This window comes from Erythrolamprus reginae, chromosome 1 (assembly GCF_031021105.1).
Source record: "Erythrolamprus reginae isolate rEryReg1 chromosome 1, rEryReg1.hap1, whole genome shotgun sequence".
In the NCBI taxonomy this organism is placed as follows: domain Eukaryota; kingdom Metazoa; phylum Chordata; class Lepidosauria; order Squamata; family Dipsadidae; genus Erythrolamprus; species Erythrolamprus reginae.
In genome coordinates, this window is record NC_091950.1 from 43,600,074 (window position 1) to 43,625,009 (window position 24,936).

General features: G+C 41.9%; 1 protein-coding gene across 1 annotated transcript in view; it reads left to right on the forward strand.

The window, feature by feature from the left end:
• The first annotated feature begins 1,739 nt into the window (after positions 1–1,739).
• The window catches only part of MTHFD1 (methylenetetrahydrofolate dehydrogenase, cyclohydrolase and formyltetrahydrofolate synthetase 1), an 85,826-nt gene continuing 62,629 nt past the window's right edge, over positions 1,740–24,936 (forward strand). The window contains exons 1-4 of the mRNA XM_070751049.1: positions 1,740–2,186; positions 17,736–17,820; positions 20,155–20,214; positions 22,627–22,680. Coding sequence (XP_070607150.1) covers positions 2,146–2,186; positions 17,736–17,820; positions 20,155–20,214; positions 22,627–22,680 — 240 coding nt within the window. The 5' untranslated portion in view covers positions 1,740–2,145. The remainder of the gene's footprint in view (positions 2,187–17,735; positions 17,821–20,154; positions 20,215–22,626; positions 22,681–24,936) is intronic.

Below are 24,936 nucleotides of genomic sequence, written 5' to 3' on the forward strand. Positions count from 1 at the left end.
TTAACAAGAACATTTTAGAAACCCTATCTTATTAAGTTCAACTCAAGGAGTTTCAGCATCAAACTAAACAAAGGCAGAGCCTTCCCCATCATATTTTATTTTATTTATTTAATTGTCATACAAATATAGTATTGTATTGTAGCATGTTTAACATAATATAAGTATAAAGTAGAGATAGAAAAGATAAAAGAGACATTTGGACAGGAATGGTAGGCACAAAGGTGCTCTTATGCACACCCCTTTTGTCATGGCTCCTTTTGTACTCGTGTTGTTGCACATCTGTAGAAAGAAATGGGGGCTTCCATCTTGCCCAATTCACCCCCACTGATATTGCTGCCTGTGGTACAGATTACATGGAGTGTGTGTTTGCTCAAAGTAACAGAGGTCTTCAAACTTGGCAACCTTAAGACTGGTGGACTTCAACTCCCAGAATTCTCTATTCACAGAATTATATGGATAATTCTGGGAGTTGAAATCCACAAGTCTTAAAGTTGCCAAGTTTGGAGACTCCGGGTTAAGTACATTTACATCTGGTTATGCCCAGTCCTGGCCCAACAACATACTACAGCATAAAATCCTGGCTTTCCTTATTGCTTAAAATGGGAGGCCATTAGGAAATCACAGGGCTGTAAACTAGACCGATACTGTACTGTACTGTAACAGCAAAAAGCACTACAATACCAAAATATGAATAATCATTCATGAATGTTAGTTAAATGTTTTATAATTATGTCGGGTTTTAGGTTAGGTTTTATATTGCTTTTTAGCTTTCATATTGGGTTTCTCAGATTTTTGTATTGTACTGACTTTTATCATGTAAGATGCCCTGAATCCACTGGAGAAAGGTGGCTTAGAAACCCAATGAAATAAATTTTAAAAAACCCTATGTTTGCCATTACAGTCCCTCCTCCTGGGGATACTGCCAAAGGAAGTTAGATACAGAAATCTGTAACAATCTCCAGTAATTAAACCAAGCATTAAACTCAAAGGAGGCTTTATTTTTTAAAAAGTGAAAATATCTTTCTCCTAGTGCAGGGGGTGGGCAAAGTTGGCTCTTCTATGACTTGTGGACTTCAACTCCCAAAATTCCCCAGCCAATCATGCCAGCTCAGGAGTTCTGGGAGTTGAAGTCCACATATCATACATAGAAGAGCCAACTTTGCCCACCCCTGCCCTAGTGTTTTCAAATATCCATTACGCACCCACACAACACAACCATACAACCATACACACACACACACACACACACACACACACACACACACACAGAAAGAGAGAATAAAACAACATGAATTCTGGGAAATCCCAAAGTCCTTTTTCCGCAAAACAAGTTGTGCAATCCAAGGGTCCCCAAACTTGGCAACTTTAAGACTTGTGGACTTCAACTCCCATAATTCTCCAGCCAGCTATGCTGTTCCACCAGAGGTCCCCAAACATGGCTATGCTGGCTGGAGAATTCTGGGAGTTGAAGTCCACAAATCTTAAATTTGCCAAGTTTGAGGCCCCCTGGTGCAATCTGATCCTCCTCCCCCCTCCCCAAAAAAGTGGTGAATTTTATGCAATCTGCTCCGGAAGAACCGAAGCCCGTCCGCTTTCAAAATAACGCCCTCCAAAAGCATCTGCAACCAACTCATTTACTTTCTACGTCCAAAGGCGCGCGAGAGTCCCAGGAACCCCTTTTTTATAGGAAGAATCAATCCGCTTTCCTCCCTAAGCTGCGCTTTTTTTCCTCAGCCCGCTTCTTCAAGAGGGGAAACATCGCTAACCATCCTACTCCGGAGGCTACGGGAATCTACGGGGGGGGGGGGAGGACGACGCCTCCTGGACCGCGCGTGGATAGGGGCGGTCCCCGGGACCTTCGCGCGCCCGCGCGCGCCGAAAGAAGCGAGTTCCTGCTCGCCTGGATCCGCCTCCTCTTCTCCCTCCCCCGGCGGAAGGCGGGGAGGAGGAGGGGGGAACAACGGAGGGCGTCCCGGGTTGGCTGTCCGAGGGTGAGCTCGCGCCCCGGGACGAAGTGCCGTGCAAAGTTTGGTAACCACGTGGGTAGCACGCGGAAGGAGGAGGGTCCCGGGGGTTTTTGAACCCCTTCCTGACACCATCGGAGCCTCTCTCAGCGCAAGAAGTGCTGTTGTCAGGAGACTAGCCATGCCTTCCGCGGAGGTCCTCAGTGGGAAAATCGTTTCCGCGTAAGTTTCCCTCCTCCATCGTCTCGGTGCAAAAGATTTGGGGTTGGAATTTCACCGTAATATAAGTATCTGGGGAAAAAAGAGGGGGGTGCAGCGGGAGATTTTCCACATTCGTCAGGGCGGCAACACCACAAGCCCCTCAATGTGGTATACTGTATAGCTGGGCAGTTATCTAGAACTGATATTTGGACTTCAACTCCCAGAATTCCCCAGCCAGCAAAATTTTATTTTGGGGATGACTGTCTCAATGGCACATTAAGAGATTTTGTCCCTATGGAACAGTTAGTAGGGAGGAAGCTCAACTAGTCACATTGACTTTTTGTGCATATTGTATTGCAGTTTTCTTAATTGTAGCCTGTTGAATAACTTAGAATTGCCACAATGCTCTACACCAGAACCAAAACACATTATGGCTTATGATAATGAGTGAACCCAACCAATATCACCTTTGAAAAAATGTGGAATAAGCTTCCTGCTGAGGCATACACATACTGTACTGCACAGGAACATGAAAAGTTGTTCTTCCCATCGGCTCCTCCACCTTAGTAAATTTGTGTTATTCATTCTCTTGAGCCCGGACTTTAGAATGCCTTAGACAGCTCCTTTTTCTCTTCACAAACAGAATCATGCTGGGTTTTCATTACAGAATTTGAAAAGCCAGAGTATTACAGCTGATTCAAGCACCACCTATCTATGATAGGTGGAAGGTCTTAAGCATAAAACTTATCAGGAAAGACTTAATGAACTCAATCTGTATAGTTTGGAGGACAGAAGGGAAAGGGGGGACATGATCCAAACATTTAAATATGTTAAAGGGTTAAATAAGGTTCAGGAGAGAAGTGTTTTAATAGGAAAGTGAACACAAAAGGGGGCACAATCTGAGGTTAGTTGGGGGAAAGATGAGAAGCAACCTGAAAAAATATTTTACTGAAAGAGTAGTAGATGCTTGGAACAAATGTCCAGCAGATGTGTTTGATAAATCCACAGTAACTGAATTTAAACACGCCTGGGATAAACATATCCATCCTAAGATAAAATACAGGTAGTAGTATAAGGGCAGACTAGATGGACATGAGGTCTTTTTCTGCCATCAATATTCTATGTTTCTATGAAGTTTGTTAGAAGACCCTCAGAGGGCTGTGTTCCCACAAAACACTGAACCGTAAAACAGGCAACCGCATTTAAGTGATGTGTCAACCTAGCCTATTTTGGCTTAATGATTCAGTATGTTGTCATTTGATAAAATTGTGTGTGTGGAGGCAGAATTATGCATTACTTTAGTACAGGAGTGTCAAACTCAAGGCTAGGAGGTGGGATGGATCCAGCCCACTGGTTGCTTAGATCTGGCCTGCGGGGAAACAGTGAATACCTACTCGTGGGGCCTCTATCAGCAAAAACAGAGCATTGGAGGGATGTGTGCAGTCATCCAAGGTTCAATTTTCACCTGTGACAGCCTCCTGCTGTCCTCTGCCAGTGAAAATAGAGTTAGAAGGTGGAGCACCCACAATCCTCCCGAGCTCCATTTCCATTGGAAGATGGTTGCAGGAGGCTATCATTGCTGAAAACGGAGCTTAGGAGCTCGTTTTCACTGTCTGAGCATTCAGGCCACCACAGCTACCAAAACAAGTGACATCAAGCTGTCCCCCCCCCCCCACACACACACAAATCAAAGACAACCCTGATGTGGCCCTTTATAAAATTTGACAGCCCTGCTCTAGTAAATGATCTATCAAAATCACAGTATGTCACTTTGATTATACAAGTGACTTCTCTAAGGATTCCTCCTTTTTTTCCCCCCTCTGTAAAAATGCCCCAGAAAGAATGATAACTGAGGCAGTATTGAAATTACAAGGCGGCTAATTTGCTACTCCTTTCTCTCCTGAGGGTAGAACTGTACCTCCTAACCGCAGCAAGGGAGGCAGGATTTCAAAAGGCTCTTGGTATTTGGGATAACTGCATCCAGTTTGCATTAAAGGCACACCACTTCTAATAAGAAAGGGGTGGAGTGAAAGGGTCATGGGATTAAAGGAAAGAATGGTAATAAATCATGCCTAGATTTGCACATAACTTACAGAGTTATAATAAGAAAGCATGTTTTTATTTGGATATGTGTGTGTCCCTTGTGGTCGGTGCCATCTTGGAAGAATTGTTTGGGAGCTAAAGTGGGTTCTTCTGTGACGGGGCTTGTCGTTGGCAGTGGTTGGTTGTGCAAAAGAGTTTCATAGACAATAATAGATTTTAATATGAAATTATCCCTAAATCCAGAAAGATTTGTACAGGAGATAAGAACTGACATATGAACTGCCATGAAGTGGGAACAGGCCTGTTCCCCCCCCCCTTTTCACCAATTCCTGTGCCTTTAATGGTTAAAATTAGCCTTTGCCTACTCATTGATTCCAAAATGTGATTCTGCCCCTCCTTGTTACTTGGAAGAGAACTTCTAATTATTGTGCAAGTTTGTTCTATTACACTGATTCGGTTGGGAGCTTGCTTGCATAAGCAGCTTCTGGCAGGAGTTAACCTACATGGGTTTTGCTATGGTGCTAAACTGCCAGGTTCACAGAATTTTGATGCTTTCCTATCGTACTATAATTGCCAGAAAATGCAGAACAAGGTCCATTAAAAAAAATGTACAAAACCCCCCATTGTAGCTGTCCAAGCTGGATGTCAGGGATACACATCTTATTTCATCTGGATGCTACACTTGATCTTTGAATAACAAAATGAATATACCTGGGACTACTCCCAGGTAGGTGTATATCACATTGTAGGTGGCAGTTCTTGGCAGATTACAGTTGATCTAAGAAAAACTAAACAAGCTAGTATTTAGATGGGAGAGCACCAGGAAATCTCAGGACGATGGGCTGGGCTGGAAGTTGAAGAACCATCTGGAAGAAATCATGGCAACTTCTCGTGCTTCCTTGCCAAAAAACAAATGGGCATCTGAATAATGATGATGATGATGTAACAACAACAACAATAATAATAAACGTTTATTAAAAGCCATATACAGCTAACAAAGACAGGCAGTAGGTAATACACACACCTAGCTAAAATGCAACTAATAAAACCACAAAACTTGTAAATACACACACACACACACACACACAGTGGTACCTCTACTTAAAAACTTACCATAATTCGTTCCCTGACCAGGTTCTTAAGTAGAAAAGTTTGTAAGTAGAAGCAATTTTTCCCATAGGATTAGATTAGATTTATTGGATTTATATGCCCCCCTCTCTGCAAACTCGGGGCGGCTCACAAAATCAATGTAAAAGCAAATAATGTGTGCAAATCCATTAGGAAGAAATAAAAGCTCGGAATTTGGGTGGGAGGAGGAGGAGGACAGTCGCTGCTGAAGGAAGAAGGTGAGGTGAGGTGAATCTAAAAAAAATCCAAAACTTTAAGGCTTAAAAAAAAATAGAGGCACTCTGAGGTGGTGAGGAAGAGCACGTGCCTCCCATACACCCATTGCAAGGCTGCCTCCCATACACTGCGCCAGAGAGAGAAACCCAGGGGGAATGGCAAGAAACTGGCCGGGCCTTCATGCCGCTTTCAAATTTCCTAGGAATTGTTTTCCGGGCTTAGGTTCTTAAGTAGAAAATGGTTCTTAAGAAGAGGCAAAAAAATCTTGAACACCTGGTTCTTATCTAGAAAAGTTCTTAAGTAGAGGCGTTCTTAAGTAGAGGTAACATTGTATATGGTAAAGTATATGTTGCTCTATGCATGTGGTTTGTTTTGTTTTTGTGCCATCAAGTCAGTATCGATTCCTGGATGCCTGTCTGAACAAGTCTGTGCAGTGTTCCTGGCAAGATCTTTCAGAAATTGCCTCCTTTCCAGGGCTGAGAGAGAGGACTGGCTCAAGGTCACCCAGCTGACCTCATGACTAAGGCAGTACTAGTTCGTTCAGGCTCCTTCCTCACTTACCCACTATGCAGACTGGCTCTCAGTATATATAACACAATATAACTCCAAGTAAATCAAACTTCTGTGAAATCAAACTGTCCCCTTAGGAAGCAACACCGATTGACAATCCATTTCACCTGCTGTTGTGCACATTCAACTTTGTACAGAACAAAGTATTCAATGAGAATATTTCATTCATTCAGATCTAGGATGTGTTATTTGAGTGTTCCCTTTATTTTTTTGAGCAGTATATATAAACAAACTGGGCTTTTAACTGAATTTTCTGCACTCTCTCAAAATGTCTGAATAGCACACTTCTAACTAAAACTGAATAATAATGATGATGATGATGATGTAACAACAACAATAATAATTAACGTTTATTTATAATGCCCTTTTAACAAAGGGCATAACAGCAAGCCATATACAGCTAACAAAGACAGGCAGTAGGTAATACACACACCTAGCTAAAATGCAACTAATAAAACCACAAAATTTGTTAAAAACATTCCCAACTTCTCCTATGTCTTCCCCTCAATGCATAGTAGGAGTATCTTTTTTTATTGTTTTCAAAAAGTTAGTGGAAGCCTTTCCAGCCCAGATAAATTCCCATAAAGATGGTGCTTAATTTCTAGATAAATGCCATTTAAGCATGGGCATAAAGATAAGTGTCCATATATGCTATCTTACGGGTGCTATTTTGAAGAAACATCCACCACTTTTTCTGAAAGGTATCTTTGATTTGCTTTCTTTGTTTATTATTATTATTATTATTATTATTATTATTATTATTATTATTATTATTATTATACATAGGAAACAAAATGTTTGCTGTCTTTTGAAACCCATTCATTGTTTTAATGCAGAGGTAACGAATCTTTACTCCTTTATGTGATGTTGAACTCCCAAGTCTATTGGCTGCATTGGCTTGGGCCAAGAGAATTCAGACCAGCAACATCAGGAAGGCTGCAAATGTCGGGTGTCTGCTTTTAAAATCATCTATATAGGTGTCTGATTGGCAAAGGTGCCAGTTTTGTTTTAAATAAATCACACTAAGAAACATCGAGAGAAGCTTTATCACTTCAGGCAGCGTAGTTTCTGCACACAAACAGAAATAGTGTTGAGAAAATTGATTCTGTTACTTTATGGCTTCTTAGATTTTGACTATTGATGGGATTACCGAGTTTTCATGGGGGTTTTTTTCTATCTTACAGAAGAAGTGTAAGGACTACAGTTTTGTAGAATTGGGAAAAATCTATAAAGCTATCTCATTTCAGTACAATCTAAAATGGAATAATGTTTATAATGTTAGGTCTGTGCCAGTATGATGCTCTTTGTTTGTTTGTTTGTTTATATTCTACCTTAATTATTTTTACAAATAATTCATACTCAATTATCTTTCCTTTTCCTTACCTGATTCCCAGCCTCATGCATACTACTACTACTACTACTATTACTAGCAACAACAACAGAGTTGGAAGGGACCTTGGAGGTCTTCTAGTCCAACTCCCTGCTTGGGCAGGAAACCCTACACTACTACAAACAAATGATTATCCAATGTCTCCTTTAAAACTTCCAGTGCTGGAGCATTCACAACTTCTGGGGGCAAGCTGTTCCACTGATTAATTGTTCTGTCGGGAAACTTCTTCTTACTGTCAGAGATTTTCTTAGAAAACAAAAGAGGAAGGATTGAGTGCAGTTCAGTACTTTGTGTAGAAGCGTGCCTGCCTTTTCAATGAAAACAAACAAACAAAGATAAATTGAGATAATAAAGAACATTCTAAGAAACAGAAAAATGGTGCATTTTGCCTTCTGCTAAAGTGGGTAACATCAGTCAGGTTGCCAATAACATACTTTCAATACCCCACCAAATCTTAAACTATTCTTTGCAGTATTTTGATTAGGCCAAATCAGTCCATAATCAACTGAATAATAGAAAACCATTAATCTGTTGCCTTATTTGTTTGAATGGGCTTTCATATATCAAACATATTCAATACAACTTTAATATTACCCGATGCTGCATCAAATCCAGCTGTTTTTGTCATAGGAATTATAAGGTGAAAACATCACATATGGTCCTACAGCTTCTTCATTCAGACTCCCTGTTCTGTTGCCTGGATTTATTTTTTATTTATTTATTTATTTTGTCCAATACACAATACATATTGAAGAGAATAGACATGAAGTATTATATATAAAGAAAAGATATAAAAATAGAGGAGAAGATATATGAAAGGAAGAAAAGATATATGATATATGAGATAAGGAGAGACAATTGGACAGGGGACGAAAGACACACTAGTGCACTTATGTACGCCCCTTACTGACCTCTTAGGAGTATCTCCAGTATCTCTGGAGATTTTATATAGCCCAACCCTACCGTGGGGAAAAAGAATGACCAGTAAATTATTCACAAATGTAAGAAGTGCAGCTGTGTTAGTCTGTTGCAAGAAATGACTGGTTGCACCCCAAAGGGAGGCTATTTTATTATGACAGACTTGTTTGAACTCTATGTTGCCAAGCTACAATTTAGTAACTGTTTTAAAGCTTCCAAATTGTGTTGATTTGGGAGTTGAACCTAAAAAAGAAAGTTGCAGAACAAAAATAAATATTCTCCTTCTTTTAGGCCTTAAGGAAGAACAAGAGAATTGGAAAAGTTACTGTGTGAGATTGTTTTAGATAGATTTCTTAAAGTAAGGGATCTAGATATAAAGTATCCTTCCCAAACTTTTGGGGGGGAGGATATCACGAGTTTAGAATTAATAAGGCTCATGTGCAACTAATTAAACAGCATTTAACGTGGGACCAGGCTATCTGCGAAATGTAAGGGAAAGTTTCTGTTCTTTATACATGTTGCCTGGAATTTTCCTTTTTAGCTGAATTGGCACAATGAAGCAGCTACAAGAATCTGCTCTCTTAATGACCTTTGGAATTGAAAGCTGTTGCAAACATTTAACATGGCCCATATTGAAAAAAAAAAAAGAATGAATTTCAACTACTGTGGAATAGTAAATTGCTTTGTTCTTGGGTTTGGGATGAGTGGAGAGAGCAAATCCTTTCTCAGCCCCAGAAATCACTGGGCAATTTAAGCAGAATTGTCTTAAGTCACAGATTGTGCTAAATCATGATTTGTTTAGCCACAGGTTTTTCAATAAGCCACATTTGGCTGCATTCTGGCATACTTTAACAGAAAAGATGTATCTATGTTGCTCTTTATTATAGAAAACTACACAACTCAATGATTATTAGGTCTTTGAGAATTTTTTCATTACTTAAATAGAGAAACAGAATAGCATAGCCCATAAAATCATCTGCTACAACGTCCTTCCTGTCTACTTCTGTTTCAACCACAACAATACATGAGCCCACAACAGGTACAAACTTAAAGTAAACCGCTCCAAACTCGACTGCAGGAAATACAGACTTTAGTAACTGAGTAGTTAATTCATGGAACTCATTACCTGGCTCTGTAGTATCATCACCTAACCCCCAAAACTTTACCTTTAGATTGTCCACTGTTGATCTCTCCCAATTCCTAAGAGGTCAGCAGGGAATGCGCATAAGTGCACCAAAGTACCTTCCATTCCATGTCCCAATGTTTCTCTTTTACTAGCATTATGTATGCATACCACCAATTCATACTTGACAAAATAAATAAATAAAATAAATCACAGGGAGACAAAAAGCAAGTGAGAGTGGGAATGACTTCTGACTTCCTCCCAGCTTTTCCATCAATGTTGAGTGTAGCAAACTGGCAGAAAGCACTGGAAATCATAAACATGTGATTGCAGCAATGTGACAATACTTGAAGCAGCCTCAAATTTGCTATGAGTCCCAAATTAGGGACACATTTCTGTGAACTACCCCATTTGAGGCATGTTAATTCAAAAATCGTTGCCCAGTGATACACCATTTTGTCCAATGGAAGATTGCAATCAAGCAAGACAAATACAGTGATCCCTCGATTATCGCGAGGGTTCAGTTCCAAGACCCCTCGCGATAATCGATATTTCGGGATGTAGTGGTGCGGAAGTAAAAACACCATCTGCGCATGCGCGCCCCTTTTTCCATGGCCGCACATGCGCAGATGGTGGAGTTTGCGTGTGGGCGGCGGGGAAGACCCTTCGGCCGCCCAACAGCTGATCTGCTCCGCAGCGCGGCAGCAGCGAGGAGCCGAAGATGGGGTTTCCCCGTTGCCCAGGCAACGGGGAAACCCCATCTTCGGCTCCTCGCTGCTGCCGCGCTGCGGAGCAGATCAGCTGTTGGGCGGCTGAAGGAACCTTCCCTGGGTCTTCCCGCCGCCCAGGCAAAGGGGAAACCCCAAGATCGCTTGCCGCTTGCCCGTCACCCGCTCACCCGGCCGCTCGCTTGCTGCTTGCCCGTCACCCGCTCGCCCGGCCGCTCGCTTGCCGCTTGCCCGTTCGCCCGCCCGCCCGGCTGCTTGCTTGCCGCTCGAGAGCAAGAGGGGGAGAGATAGAGAAAGAGAGAGAAGGAAAGAAAGAGATGAGAGAGGGAGGAAGAGAGTGTGAGAGAGGAAGAAGCAGGATAGAGAAAGAGAGAGAGAAAGAAAGATGAGAAAGGAAGGGAGTGATGTCATCGGGTGGAAAAATCGCGATATAGCGATTTGCAATGATCGGGATCGCGAAACTCGGGGGATCACTGTAATAGTAGTACAGTGATCCCCCGCTCGTTGCGAAGGTTCCGTTCCAGGACCCCCCGCAACGAGCGGGTTTTCGCGAAGTAGCACTGCGGAAGTAAAAACACCATCTGCGCATGTGCAGATGGTGTTTTTAACTTCCGCAGCGCTAGCGAGGAGCCGAAGATTGGGGGCGGGGCGGCTGTTTTAAAACGTCGCCGCCGGCATGGGGGGCTTCCTAGCAGCCCCCCAAACCCGGGTTGGGGGTTCGGGGGGTGCTGGCAAGCCCCCCATGCCGGTGGCGACGTTTTAAAACAGCTGCGCCGCCCCCAATCTTCGGCTCCTCGCTAGCGGGCAGGCAGGCGGCGGACAAGCCGTTCGCTGGCGCTCGCTCTCGCCGCTTTCGAGCTGAGTCCTGAAGCGAATTCGCTTCAGGACTCAGCTCGAAAGCGGCGAGAGCTAGCGCCAGCGAACGGCTTGTCCGCGCTCTCTCTCGCCGCTTTCGAGATGAGTCCTGAAGCGAATTCGCTTCAGGACTCAGCTCGAAAGCGGCGAGAGCTAGCGCCAGCGAACGGCTTGTCCGCGCTCGCTCTCGCCGCTTTCGAGCTGAGTCCTGAAGCGAATTCGCTTCAGGACTCAGCTCGAAAGCGGCGAGAATGAACGGTGTGGGCGGGCGAAGGGCGGGCGGCAGCGAGGAGTTTGCGTGGGCAGTGGGGAAACTCCTTGCTGATGCCCACTGCTCGCCCTCCCGCCAGCAAGAGGGGGAAGACCCAGGGAAGCCGCCCAGCAGCTGATCTGCCGGGCGCCATCTACGCATGCGTGCCCATAGAAAAAAGGGCACGCATGCGCAGATGGTGTTTTGACTTCCGGGTTGAAAAATCGCAAATTACCCTGTTCGCAATGGTCGGGGACGCAATAACCGGGGGATCACTGTATATATATTGCAAGATAGTATAGTAACCTAAATCCGGTCCCCACCAGGCTCCCTATCTTAGTTAGATTTTCTTTCTTTTTTACGTTAGGAAGGGAATCTGTCACTATTAGTGCCAGCAAACCTCTATTTTCAAGATCTCTTATGGGTACCATAGCATTTTTTAGGACATGAAAATAATAAGTGACTTATAAGCATTGCTTAGTTTGGATGTGAACCTATCTGCCCAGGAAAAAGATCAAAGGTAAGCGGAATCAGGAGGGATTGTCCTAAAAGAGGGCAGCTAGAGAAAATGGAACCTAGAATTGTGATAACTTCACTTTGATGCCCCAGGAAAGCCATGCAAGATCTTCAGCAATTATTTGGAAGAGAATTCAAAATTCTAAAAGTGTCAGTGGTCAGAAAGTTTGGAGTTTCCTATCATCAATCATATTAGCTACGTTCAAACAATTTGCTAAACTGAAATTAACCTAACTTTACTGTGGCATACTATGATGTCTGAATCCCATTACTGAACTCATTAACATTCTTGTGAGAAGAAAAGAGTAATTGCAGTGGAATAATTAAATTATTTAAATTAGGAGTTTAATAAACCCATTGGGCAAAGTGGCATTAGCTACATTAATTTCATTGTGAATCCAGGCTTCTTAAACTAAAGTCTACACATTTAAATAACTAAACAGTTATTTCACTTACCATGTACAGGAATTCTGTGGCAAACATGCAATACTGTAAACCCTTTCCCTTCCTGTTCATTTGGGAGCATAAATTAGGGATGTTAAATTAATTTGCCTGTTTTGCAAATTGATTTTATCAGGTCATTTTATACCCAGTTTAGGGCTGCATTTTAAAATCACTTTACATTTATGAAGCAGGAGGCAGTAATAGAAATTTTGCTACTTATTAGATATGAGAAAAAAAAACATTTGGGTGGCAAAGAGTATTTTATGATCCGCCTCATTATGAACACAATGGAGCCCAAAATTTGTGTTGCTATTTTTTTGTTGTGAGCCACCCCGAGTTTTCGGAGAGGGGCAGCATATAAATCCAATAAATCTAATCTAAATCTAATTTGTTAAGTGAGTTTTGCACCACCTTACGACTTTTCTTGCCATGGCTGTTAAAACAAATCACTGCAGTTGTTAAGTTAGTAACATGTTTGTTAAGTGAATCTGGCTTCCCTAATTGACTTTGCTTGTTGGAAGGTTGCAAAAGGTGATCAGGTGACCCTGGGACAGGGCAATTATCGTAAATTTGAACCAGTTGCCAAACATCCAGAATTTGATAATGGGGGTCCTGCAGTGGCCGTAAGTGTGAAAAATTGTCGCAAGTCACTTTTCTCAGTGACCTCATAGCTTTCAACAGTCACTAAACGAAACATCGTGAGTCATGGATTAACCAATATTAGAAGTAGAAGGGAATTAGCTCTTAGAAAGCTGAAATGGATGTGATGGAATTCATGGAGTGGGATTTGGTGAAATATTAACTGATAGAAGAAATGTCCATGCCACTCAGCTCTTTTATCCAGTGGAAATTACTAAATCTATTTGGTCAGTAAGAGTTGAAACTGGTTTTGATGACATATAATCAATAAACTAAATATTGTGACATTAAAGCTAACAGAGATGTTAATTTCTTACAGGGCTATCTCAAATGTTACCTTGAAAAACAAGTGTTTGTAATACTAGGAAAAGTTTAAGGAAATCATGGGTAAAATACCTTCTTTTGGTTCATCCAAAATCGCCCCCTCTGTCAGTTGATAATGCATTTCTCCTTCTGACCTTTGTTTCTGGTTTATTATACAAACACACACATGTATACACATATATATATGCACTTAATCTGTAAATGTATAGGTGAAAAGTAAGAGAAAATGATGCAGTATCATTATTAACATTATGATAGATTAGAAATCTGACTGGCATTGTTTTGACTGCCAGTGTGTAGAGAAAATTACTGTATTTTTGGAGTATAAGACGCATCTAGATTTTAGAGGTAGAAAACAAGGAAAAAAAGTATTCTGAACCAAGTGATGTATTATTTAATAAAGTACCAGTGGAGCAGAATACTGTTTACAAATATGTAAACTTTTTACAACCATGTAACTTTTTTACAAACTTCAAACTTAACAGCTTTAAGACTAGTAGACTTCAACTCCCAGAACTCCTCCTCCAGTCATGCTAGCTCAGGAATGGGAGTTGAAGTCCACAAGTCTTAAATTTGCCAGGTTTGAAGACCCTTGCACCCCTAACCCAGGGGTCCTCAAGCTTTAAGACTAGTGGTCCTAACTCCCAGAATTCCTCCTTCAGTCATGCTAGATGGGGTAATTAGAAGGCAAAAACAGCCCCATTTTTGTGAAAAATGGGCTGTTTTTTGGGCATTTCTTTTTGCAAAAAAGTAGGTAGGCAAAGAGTCTGGGAAGCCTGCAGGGAGCTCCTGGGTGATGGGGGATGGCAAAAATGCACCATTTTTGAAAACATGGACCATTTTTGGCCATTTTTCACAAAAATGGGACAACTTTGCTTTCCCCCAATCTCCAGGAGGTCTCTGCAGGCTTGACAAACCCTCTGTCCACCCAATTTTTGCAAAGAAACCAGGCAAAAAATGACCCATTTTTCACAAAAACAGGGCATTTTTGCCATCTCCCAGGATCTCTCTGCAGGCATGGGCAGGGATTTGGAGAGCAAAAATGACTGCATTCATTGCATAAGACACACCAACATTTCCACCCTCTCTTAGGTGGGAAAAAGGTGTGTCTTATACCCTGAAAAATATAGTAAGACAAAGATAACCAAAAATTAAGCCCTTCCAGGAAAAAGTGAGGAAATTAGGTAAATTTAGCTTTGAAAAAAAAATAGCACTAAAGATCAAGACTCAAGGAGATCTACTGTGTGAGACTGCTGCTTTTCACTCCCAAAGCTGCAAAAAGAATGGCCAAAAGTCCATGAATCCAAAGGTTAAGGAGGAATAGTAATAGGAGTTGAAGTCCAGGAGTTAAAGCCAACATGCATATTGGCTTTAATTTTTATGTTTTCAAATAGGCAAATCTAAGTGGGAGGAAAAGGATGATAGGAATGATGAGAAAAACTAGTAGAAATAGAAGTGCAGATTTAGTAAAAAGTCTTTTTTAAAAAGTAACATCAGCCCTGTTTAAGTAACATCAACCATCTCAGACCTCTTTCTCGAGTCCCTGCTAGTAACATTTTATGATATTTGGAAATGTGTGCTTTCTCACATCTTGACAGCTATTTAATCAAAGAATAGCTTGTTTGGTGTGTTGTATTTATACAAAGTGGTTTGGGGAGAGGGTTGATATTAGATATGAACCAGCCCTTGTATTTTGCAAAACATGGTTTACGATTTTGCATCACAAATAAACTCAGCCAATTCTAGCTCAGGAAAAAATAATGGTTAAGCAAAGCCTGGCTTAATGCAATGTCTGTAGTAATTATTAAGTTCTAGTGGTGTTTCAAAGTACATTAAAACATGTTATTTGCAGTTGCACTCTGGTTTCACTAGGTGGCACTAAAAGGTGTGATTATTAATTTTACTAGAGTAGAGTGTATGGTAGTAAATGATGTACAGTAGCAACTGCTTTGTCAGTTTCATTTTCTTCTTTAATTTGACTTTTCTCTAAACCTGATCTGGGCATTTTACAGCACCTGGGCTAAATCTGGCCCTTTGGCCATCCCTGTCCAGCTTGTTGGAGGGCAATCAGAAATTAGAATAAAACATAACATTAATTCTTACCAGTAGCAGGTAATCAAAACCATATAGTTACAAGTTTTTATAAGGAAATAAAATTAATATCGAGCAGAATAGGATCCCAGTTTTTCATGTGGCCCCTTGGGTAAATCAATTGCACACCCCTGCTCTAAACTACATATTTCCACCTAATAATTAAACATAAGAAAAACCATTGCATAATATTTTGTACAAGAAAAATATTGATGGTTTGAGTCTGAAACCAGGCCTGCAACAAATCCCAGTTTTTGTTAAAAGTTTAAAACTCATTTGGGCCTGTCACTTATCTCTTATTGCATTATTTCACAAAGTGACAAAGTTAGTGGAGTAGAGGAACGCTGTCGATATAATTTACTTGGACTTCAGTAAGGCACTTGATAAAATAGACCATAATCTACTACTAGATAAAATATAAAAATGTCTTTGGACCCCAGGGGCCACCAAATTCATAATTTTAAACCCTGCAGACCATACCAGGGAGGTGGGGCAGGCTCAGCTGCCTTTCTGACCTCCCTGTCTGCAAGGCCTCATGGTGGGAGGCCCGACAGAAATGCCTGGTCCAGGCACATAGCCTAGAAACCTCTTCTGTGTTCTTTTTCTCAAGAAGCTTGGTCAATCTGAGTGAAGGAAAACGAAGATGGGCAGAGTGATGGCGGCTTGCTGATGTTGGTGGGAAAACTAGTCCCATATTCCAAAGCTAGAGCTGTAGTCCCTCCTCTCTCCTCCTCTCCCCTCCCTTATTATTATTATTTGGATTTGTATGCCGCCCCTCTCCGAAGACTCGGGGCGGCTCACAACAAGTGAAACAAATCATAAATAATGCAATTAATTAAAATATTTAGAAATTTAATCCCTTCCCTACTTTCCATTCCTTTCCTTTCCTCGCTCTTCCCTTCTTTCTTTTTCTTCTTTTCCTTTCTTCCCTTTTCCTCCCTCCCTTCCCCTTTTTCCTCCCCTCCCCTCCCTTCCCCTTTCCTTTCTTTACCTCCCCTCCATCCCTCCCTCCCTTCTTTCCTTTCCTGCTTTCCTTCTCTCCATTTCCCCTTTCCCTTCCCTTCTTTCTTTTCCTGAACCCAGGTGGAGGAGCTGCTCCTCATCTCCTGCCACTTGGGGCTCGGAGTTGTAAACTGTGTCTGGGAAGCACTATAGCAGAGAGAAGCAGACAGTCAACCTTAGCTTTGCTGTCCATTGCGGATGCCTCCACAGGGGGAAGGGCACTTACTATTTCTGGTAGATGCTGGATGGATAGAAGATGGATGGATGAAAAGGAGATGAATGGCTCTTGATTGTGGTTGCCGGAAGCACAGCACACACCCTGGACTCAGACTGAGTCCGAAAAAGGGCTAATATAAGCATAGTTCCCTCTAAGCTGAGCAGTGAGCAATCGCTCACTTAAAAATCATCATCAACTCAGAGTTTTTCAAACCTGCCCAGAAGCAAGAGGGAAAGAGTGAGAGGGAAGGAGAGAGAGAGGAAGAGAGAGAAACAGATAGAAAAAAGAGAGGAAGGAAAAGAAAAAGAAAAAAAATGGGAGTAAGGAAGAGAGGAAAGAAAATCAAAATCTAGTTTGAAACTATTATTATTATTATTATTATTTTTTATTTATTCGATTTGTATGCCGCCCCTCTCCGAAGACTCGGGGCGGCTCACAACATGTAACAACAAATCAAAAATAATAATAGCTCAACTATTTAAGTGGCATTTTGATATTGATAGAGTTGCCCTATTATGAGCTCACTGTTATAGACACACAGTACCGTATTTTATTTTGAAATTCTGAGGCAAAACAGGGTGGGGTTTTTGTTTGTTTGTTTGTTTGTTTATTTATTTAATATTTCTGTGCCGCCCAGTCCCGAAGGGACTGCCGCTCAGACACTATACTTTTCCGCCCACCCCCCAAAAAATTAGAGGGAACACTGAATATAAGGTATGGGGTCCTATTTATATGTTAGCAAACTCAGTCCTAATTGGCTGCAGACAAGTTCCACCCATCCGTGGAGACTAGCTCCCCCTACTGTGGAGAACCCTTATCTCGAGGAGCTCAGCCAAAGTTTCCTGTGCCACTTCAGCGAGCACTCCTCGGAAGAAAAGAGTTTGCAGGGGGCCAATCTAGCATCCGCCATGGATAGCAAAGCTAGGGTTGACTCTGGCTGCTTCTCTCTGCTATAGTGCTGTTCCTGGACACGATTTATCACAGTTTAGTTTATAAAAACTAAATAGTGCAAATCTAAGTCTCGGGGTTGTCTTTGGGACTAGGTCCCACTTCCTATGTTTTAATCTACTATTGATGGTTAATGTTTATTTTCTCTTTCCCATCTGTTCTTTGTAGCCAAGTAAGGGAGCGACTAAAGAATCAAGTTGCAGAAATGAAGGCAAAAGCTCCTGGTTTCAGGCCAGGCCTTGCTATTCTGCAGGTAAGTGTTTTATATATGTATGTATATATGTATTTATTTATTGTCAAGCCAAGCATATGCAGGTAGCTATATAAGGAATGGCAGCTGCATCCGGAGAGATAATTTTTCTGGAAGTATGCAAACTCTGAATTCAAAGGAGAAAAAGTAACTTCAGAGCATGCAGGGTTCTCATGTACTGAATTTTTCAGAGTATAAGATGCACCTTCTTACCCCCCAAAAGAGAATGAAAACATGGGTGTATTTTATACACCGAATGTAGCCCACCCAGCCATCCTCACCCTTTGGCCTCTGTCTCCCAGCAATTTACCTCCTTCTAGCACACAATGCAGGGCCTGATTAGCAACTGATTATTGGCCTCCTGACCAGCAGCTGATTGAAGCTGCAGGCAGGCCCACCTGCTAAAATGAAAGTGAAACTAAAGCTGCAAGGAGGCAAATTGCTGGGATGGACAGGCAGAGGCAGAATTTTATTTTCTTGTGCTAATCAGTTGCTGAAACTTGATGCAAGGAGGTAAGTAAATAACTATTAATGTCTATAATATGTTCAAATTATTAGACTTATTTTTTAAAGACTGCTTTATTTTTGTTCTAGACAACTTAACAAAATGAAGAATATTTTTAAAATAAATGCTTGATCTGAAGAGGCCCAGTGCTATTGTATCTTCTTTTAAATAGCAGAGAATAATGTATATTTCCAGAAAGCCACATCAATTTTAACAACATCTGTACAAGTATAATCTGAAATGTAACAGTGTCCTGTTTAATATTAAGACAAGGCAGCTGAGTTAAACCCTGACGTAGTCATGTTTCAATAATTGGGAGGAGTTAGTGGCATTAGTGGCAAACTTTCTGGCATTAATATACAGTGATACGAACTTTATTGGTTCCAGGATGAGGTTCATAAGGTGAAAAGTTCATAAGACGAAACAATGTTTCCCATAGGAATCAATGGAAAAGTGATTAATGCATGCAAGCCCAAAATTCACCCCTTTTGCCAGTCAAAGCGCCCGTATTCGCGCTGGTGGGATTCCCCTGAGGCTCCCCTCCATGGGAAACCCCACCTCTGGATTTTGCGATGCTGCAGGGGAATCCCACCAGTGCAAAAATGGTCGCTTCGGCTGGCAACGGAAGTCTGGAGGTGGGGTTTCCCAGAAGTGGCGGCGGGTTCCTAAGGTGAAAATAGTTCAGAAGAAGAGGGGAAAAAATCTGAAACCCCAGGTTCGTATCTCGAAAAGTTTGTATGACAAGGGGTTCATAAGACGAGATATCACTGTACTGCCATAATATACATTTCTCCAATTCTTTGCTATTTCTATGGCTCAGACACACATGCACAGAAATACACAGGGAGGCAAATTGCTGGAGACCGAGGCAGATCCCCCCCACCTTGTTTTCCTCTCCCCGAAAGGTGCATCTTATACTCCAAAAAATATGGCAGCATCTGTCAGCAAGCCTTAAACTGCTGGGATTGTATCATAGCCACAAAAACAGTGACATGATTCCAGAAAAAGCTGCATCTATTTTAACAGTTGCCAAGAAATGGTACGTGAATGCTCCAAAGTGCCTTCCCCCCTCCATTTAATTGAAAATTGTGCACGATCTTAGTGCCATCTCTTGAATTTTAGATGCAGTTTAAAACAGGAAAAAGTATTCAAAAAGCCTTTCATGATGCCAAAAAATTTTTACTTCTGTTTTTTTAATCTTGTATTTATGCTACTTAGATGTGTCTGTGCAGTCAGAGTGAGCTCAGTTTGAGGAAGACATTGCTTTCACACTTGTAAAATTGCATATTAGCTTAAAAGGCAGATTAAATATGAATATATTCATATTTAGAGTGAAGGTTTTAAAGTCTGCCGGATTCCAGTTAAGCACATTAAAGATCTCCCCTGTTGACTGGGAGGAATTATGTAAGAAAGAACGAAGTCTGTATCTTCGGAGGCAGATACAAGATCCCAATTGAGCTAGTGCAGCAGTGAAAATATAATTTGGGTTTTCTCAAAAACACCATTGCCTATAAAATCTGTCTGAGAGAAAAGTTTAGGCCAGGGCTGTCAAACTTGTGGCCCACAGGCCAGATGTGCCACCCCATGCCCGGTTTAGCAAAGGGGGGGGGAAAGTCACAATATTGGCGGGTCCCAGGGGAAGAGCCTTCTCTGTGGCAGCCCCGACTCTCTGGAACCAGCTCCCCCCGGAGATTAGAACTGCCCCCACCCTCCTTGCCTTCCATAAACTCCTTAAAACCCACATTAAAAATACCTTTCCTCTACTTTATGGAAATTCGTTTTTCACGTGTGGTCTTGGCCTATAAAATAATCTGATTTATTTCCCCCCAAAGGTTGGTGACCGGGATGATTCAAATCTCTACATTAGCATGAAGCTGAAGGCTGCCGCTGAGGTAATTTTGCTTTTCATTGCATTGGATTCAATGAAACATTTTGTTCCTATTTGTGAATTTAGCTTCAAGTAAAGAAATTGAGATACATAGTTTCCAATTGTAAAGTGTAATTGTAACCATGAATTTTCTTGTTAGGATTAAGGGATAGTCAATTACAAAACAGCAGCGGAAGATTAATTGTTTGCTGCTACCACAATGGATAGCAGAACTAGCAGAGATGGCAACATTGTTTGATTGGAGAAAGTTCAATACAGTGATCCCTCGATTAGCCCGGGGGTTACGTTCCAAGACCTCCCGCGCTAATCGATTTTCCGCGTTATAGTGGTGCGGAAGTAAAAACACCATCTGCGCATGCGCGCCCTTTTTTCCATGGCCGCACATGCGCAGATGGTGGAGCGACGTAAGTTCGGAGGCTGGCAATGGTGATTTTTCTGGGCTCCTCGCCGCTACCCGCCGCCCGCCCAATTCGCCCCTCTCACCGGCTTTCTTGGGGCAGCGCTGGCGGCAATGGCAATGGCTTCCTTCCCTCCCTCCCTCCTTCCTTCCTTCCTTCCTTCCTCTCACCGGCTTTCTTGGGGCAGCGCTGGTGGCAATGGCAATGGCTTCCTTCCCTCCTTCCCTCCTTCCCTCCCTCCTTCCCTCCCTCCCTCCTTCCTTCCTTCCCTCCTTCCCTCCCTCCTTCCCTCCCGTGGAAAAACCGTGGTGTAGAAAAAAACCCGCGGACTTATTTTTTAATTAATTTTTTTGAAAAACCGTGTTGTAGCGTTTTGCACTAATCGAGACCGTGCTAATCGAGGGATCACTGTAATTGCATTTATTAGTGACTGGAAACCTTTTGGGCTGAAAAACGGAGAAAAAATACAGGTTTGAAGATTAGAAAGGGTAGATTATAAAAAGAAAGAAAATGTGGTAAATTTAGCTAGATGGTTAAATATAATTATACTGTCAAGAAGATTGGAAACTGTTTCTGTAGTACAGTAATAGAAAACTCTGCAAGATCTTCCCTTCTGGTGGCAAAAGGACAACTGCCTTTTCAACTGTACAAAGTTAGGATAAGTAGTACGTTACAGAGGTGAGTTCCAATTTCCCTCCCCACCGGTTCGCATTGGGACTTAAGTGCACATTTTGTGTGCATGCATTTCTTAGAAACATAGAAACATAGAAGTCTGACGGCAGAAAAAGATCTCATGGTCCATCTAGTCTGCCCTTATACTATTTTCTGTATTTTATCTTAAGATGGATATATGTATATCCCAGGCATGTTTAAATTCAGTTACTGTGGAATTTATCTACCACGTCTGCTGGAAGTTTGTTCCAAGGATCTACTACTCTTTCAGTAAAATAATATTTTCTCATGTTGCTTTTGATCTTTCCCCCAACTAACTTCAGATTGTGTCCCCTTGTTCTTGTGTTCACTTTCCTATTAAAAACACTTCCCTCCTGGACCTTATTTAAGCCTTTAACATATTTAAATGTTTCAATCATGTCCCCCCCTTTTCCTTCTGTCCTCCAGACTATACAGATTGAGTTCATTAAGTCTTTACTGATACGTTTTATGCTTAAGACCTTCCACCATTCTTGTAGCCCGTCTTTGGACCCGTTCAATTTTGTCAATATCTTTTTGTAGGTGAGGTCTCCAGAACTGAACACAGTATTCCAAATGTGGTCTCACCAGCACTCTATATAGCGGGATCATAATCTCCCTCTTCCTGCTTGTTATACCTCTAGCTATGCAGCCAAGCATCCTACTTGCTTCCCCTACCGCCTGACTGCACTGTTCACCCATTTTGAGACTGTCTGAAATCTTCCTGGAAATGACTCTGCACATGTGCAGAAGCCAATAACAAGAGAACCGGCTTGGGGGCATGGCAAGCCTGGGTTACTGCTGGTTCCAGCAACCCAGGCCACCAAGTTCCTAATGGTTTTATAGAACTGGTCTGAACCAGCAGGAACCCACTTCTGGTATGTTATGGAGGACTATTGTGGCCGCTAAGTATAATTTGCCAATTTGCACAGGGACAATTGTTTAATTAAATCTACAGTAAAGAAGTACACACACACATATGCAGCTAGATATGTACATACATATAAATGTAAAAACTTGCTTTTATTTCTTTTTCAAGACCAGAATGGAACACGTGATTTGTTCTTATTTTCCCACACTCTACTGCAATGACTGGTGATAAAACTCTTGCTTTGCAAGTGTAACAAGAAAGTTGCCTGGTTTCCTAGACAACCTAGGAATACATTTTCTTGCCTTTGCCCGATGAACATTTTAACCTCTTGCTATATACCTTTTTTGAATTCTGTATGAGGGATGTTACAAAGCTTGCAAAAGGAGACCGTTTAACCTTCATCTGATCATGTCTCAGTTTATAAACTCTCTCATTCATTTGGCTTTTATTTTTTCAGATCGGGATCAATGCCAATCACATCAAGCTGCCAGGCACTGCTACAGAAGCTGAGGTAATCCAGCCCACTTTAAGACATGCATGTGTCAGCTGTATTTGATCAGATCAGTCTCACCTGATAGTATGTCTTCTGTGGTCCCTTGGAAATCTGCATCCTGAACCGCTACTGAAATGATTGTTTTCTTTCTAGCATTAGCTCCCTTTGGTGTCTATAATATAGCATTTTTAATTTGGGAACATCTTAAAAAAATTACCAAGCAGAAACAATGGCTAAAAATAGCATGTCTTGTCAAATCACGATTTTCTACGTATGTACTCTTATTTATTTATTTATTTATTTATTTATTTATTTATTTATTTATTTATCAGATTTGTATGCCGCCCCTCTCCGTACACTCCGGGCGGCTAACAACAATAATAATACAATGTAAACAAATCTAATATTTAAGTTAATTTTAAAAACCCAATTTAAGAAACCAAGCATACATACAGACATACCATGCATAAATTTTATAAGCCTAGGGGGAAGGGGAAGTCTCAATTCCCCCATACCTGACGACAGGAGCTTACGAAAGGAAAGGAGGGTGGGGGCAACTCTGATATCTGGGGGGAGTTGGTTCCAAAGGGTCGGGGCCGCCACAGAGAAGGCTCTTCCCCTGGGTCCTGCCAGACAACATTGTTTAGTTGAGGGGACCCGGTGAAGGCCAACTCTGTGAGACCTAACTGGTCACTGGGATTCGCACGGCAGAAGGCGGTCCCGGAAATATTCTGGTCCGATGCCATGAAGGGCTTTGTAGGTCATAACCAACACTTTGAATTGTGACCGGAAACTGATTGGCAACTCTTGAATAAACCATGGTTGGCTATGTGGACACATTGAACTTAGTCATAAAGCTTATATGTGCTGCTTGTTTTTAAATGATTCTGTTAATTAAATAATAATAAATGAAAAGCATACAATAGCAACCTGAAGAACCTCTAATAGATTCCAGAATGATCATTAGGTGGATGGCTACAAGTCTGGGTATTTTTTCATAAGGATACTCACTGTTTTAGGGAAAGGAAAAAAAGTAAAGATAAGCTAAAATGTCAGAGAGTATTAATAGGCAAGAGCTGGTAGCAAAGAATAATTCATTTATAATCTCATTAGTGATTCTGCTCTCCATAACAACCATATTTCAAGAAATTCCAAATGTGAACTGGGAAACACTACCATAAACACTGAAATGTTTATAAACCATAGCTGGGTTGACATAACCTAAGTTTTTGTTTTACTTTGGTTTAGTGCAGGCACATCCAACCCATGGTCCAGGCTGCATGTGATCATGGACAGCTAGTAGTCTGGCCCACAAAATTGTAAACTTTAATATTATGTGATTTATATATATTAACTATGGTATATTTTATATTTTATAAGAGGCCCAAGACAATTCCTCTTCATCTAATGCAGCCCAGGCAAGCCAAAAGTTTGGACACTCATTATTTAGCACAGCGGTTCTCAACCTGTGGGTTGCGACCCCTTTGATCCTTTCACAGGGGTCGCCTAAGACCATCAGAAAACACATACAGTGGTACCTCTACTTAAGAACTTAATTCATTCCTTGACCAGGTTCTTAAGTAGAAAAGTTTGAAAGTATAAGCAATTTTTCCCATAGGAATCAATGTAAAAGCAAATAATGTGTGCAAACCCATTAGGAAAGAAATAAAAGCTCGGAATTTGGGTGGAAAGAGGAGGAGGAGAGTCGCTGCCGAAGGAAGAAGATGAGGTGAGGGGAATTTAAAAAAATCCAAAACTTTAAGACTTTAGGGGGAAAAAAGGGGGACTCTGAGGCAGCAAGGAGGAGCACGCACCTCCCATACACCTGACGCGAGGCTGCCTCCCATACACTGCACCAGACAGAGAAACCCAGGCAGGCGAGAGGAGAGAACCTCCTGCTCCTTTGACCGAAAGGCGGCTGCTGATGCTACCTGCTTCCTCTTCCTTCCCATGCTGAAGGGCTCTCCTCTCGCTCGCTCGCTCACTTTGTAGCTGGTGCCTTTCCTTCCCTGACTCCTTGGTTTGGCTGAAGCCAAGTTGATCTGGCCGGGGCGAAGCTCTCCCTTTTGCCTTTCCACGCCCAGATGCTCCGGGAGGCAACCTCGCACCAGGTGTGTGGGAGGCAGCCACCACAGCGAAGTGGTTTATTCCCTCTCCAAGTGCCCAGAGAAAGGAAAATGCTCCATTCACTCTGGGCTGCCCAGAGCAAAGGGAGTGTTTCTTTTCTCTGGGCGCTGGCAGAGATTTATTCCCTCTCCAAGCACCCAGAGAAAG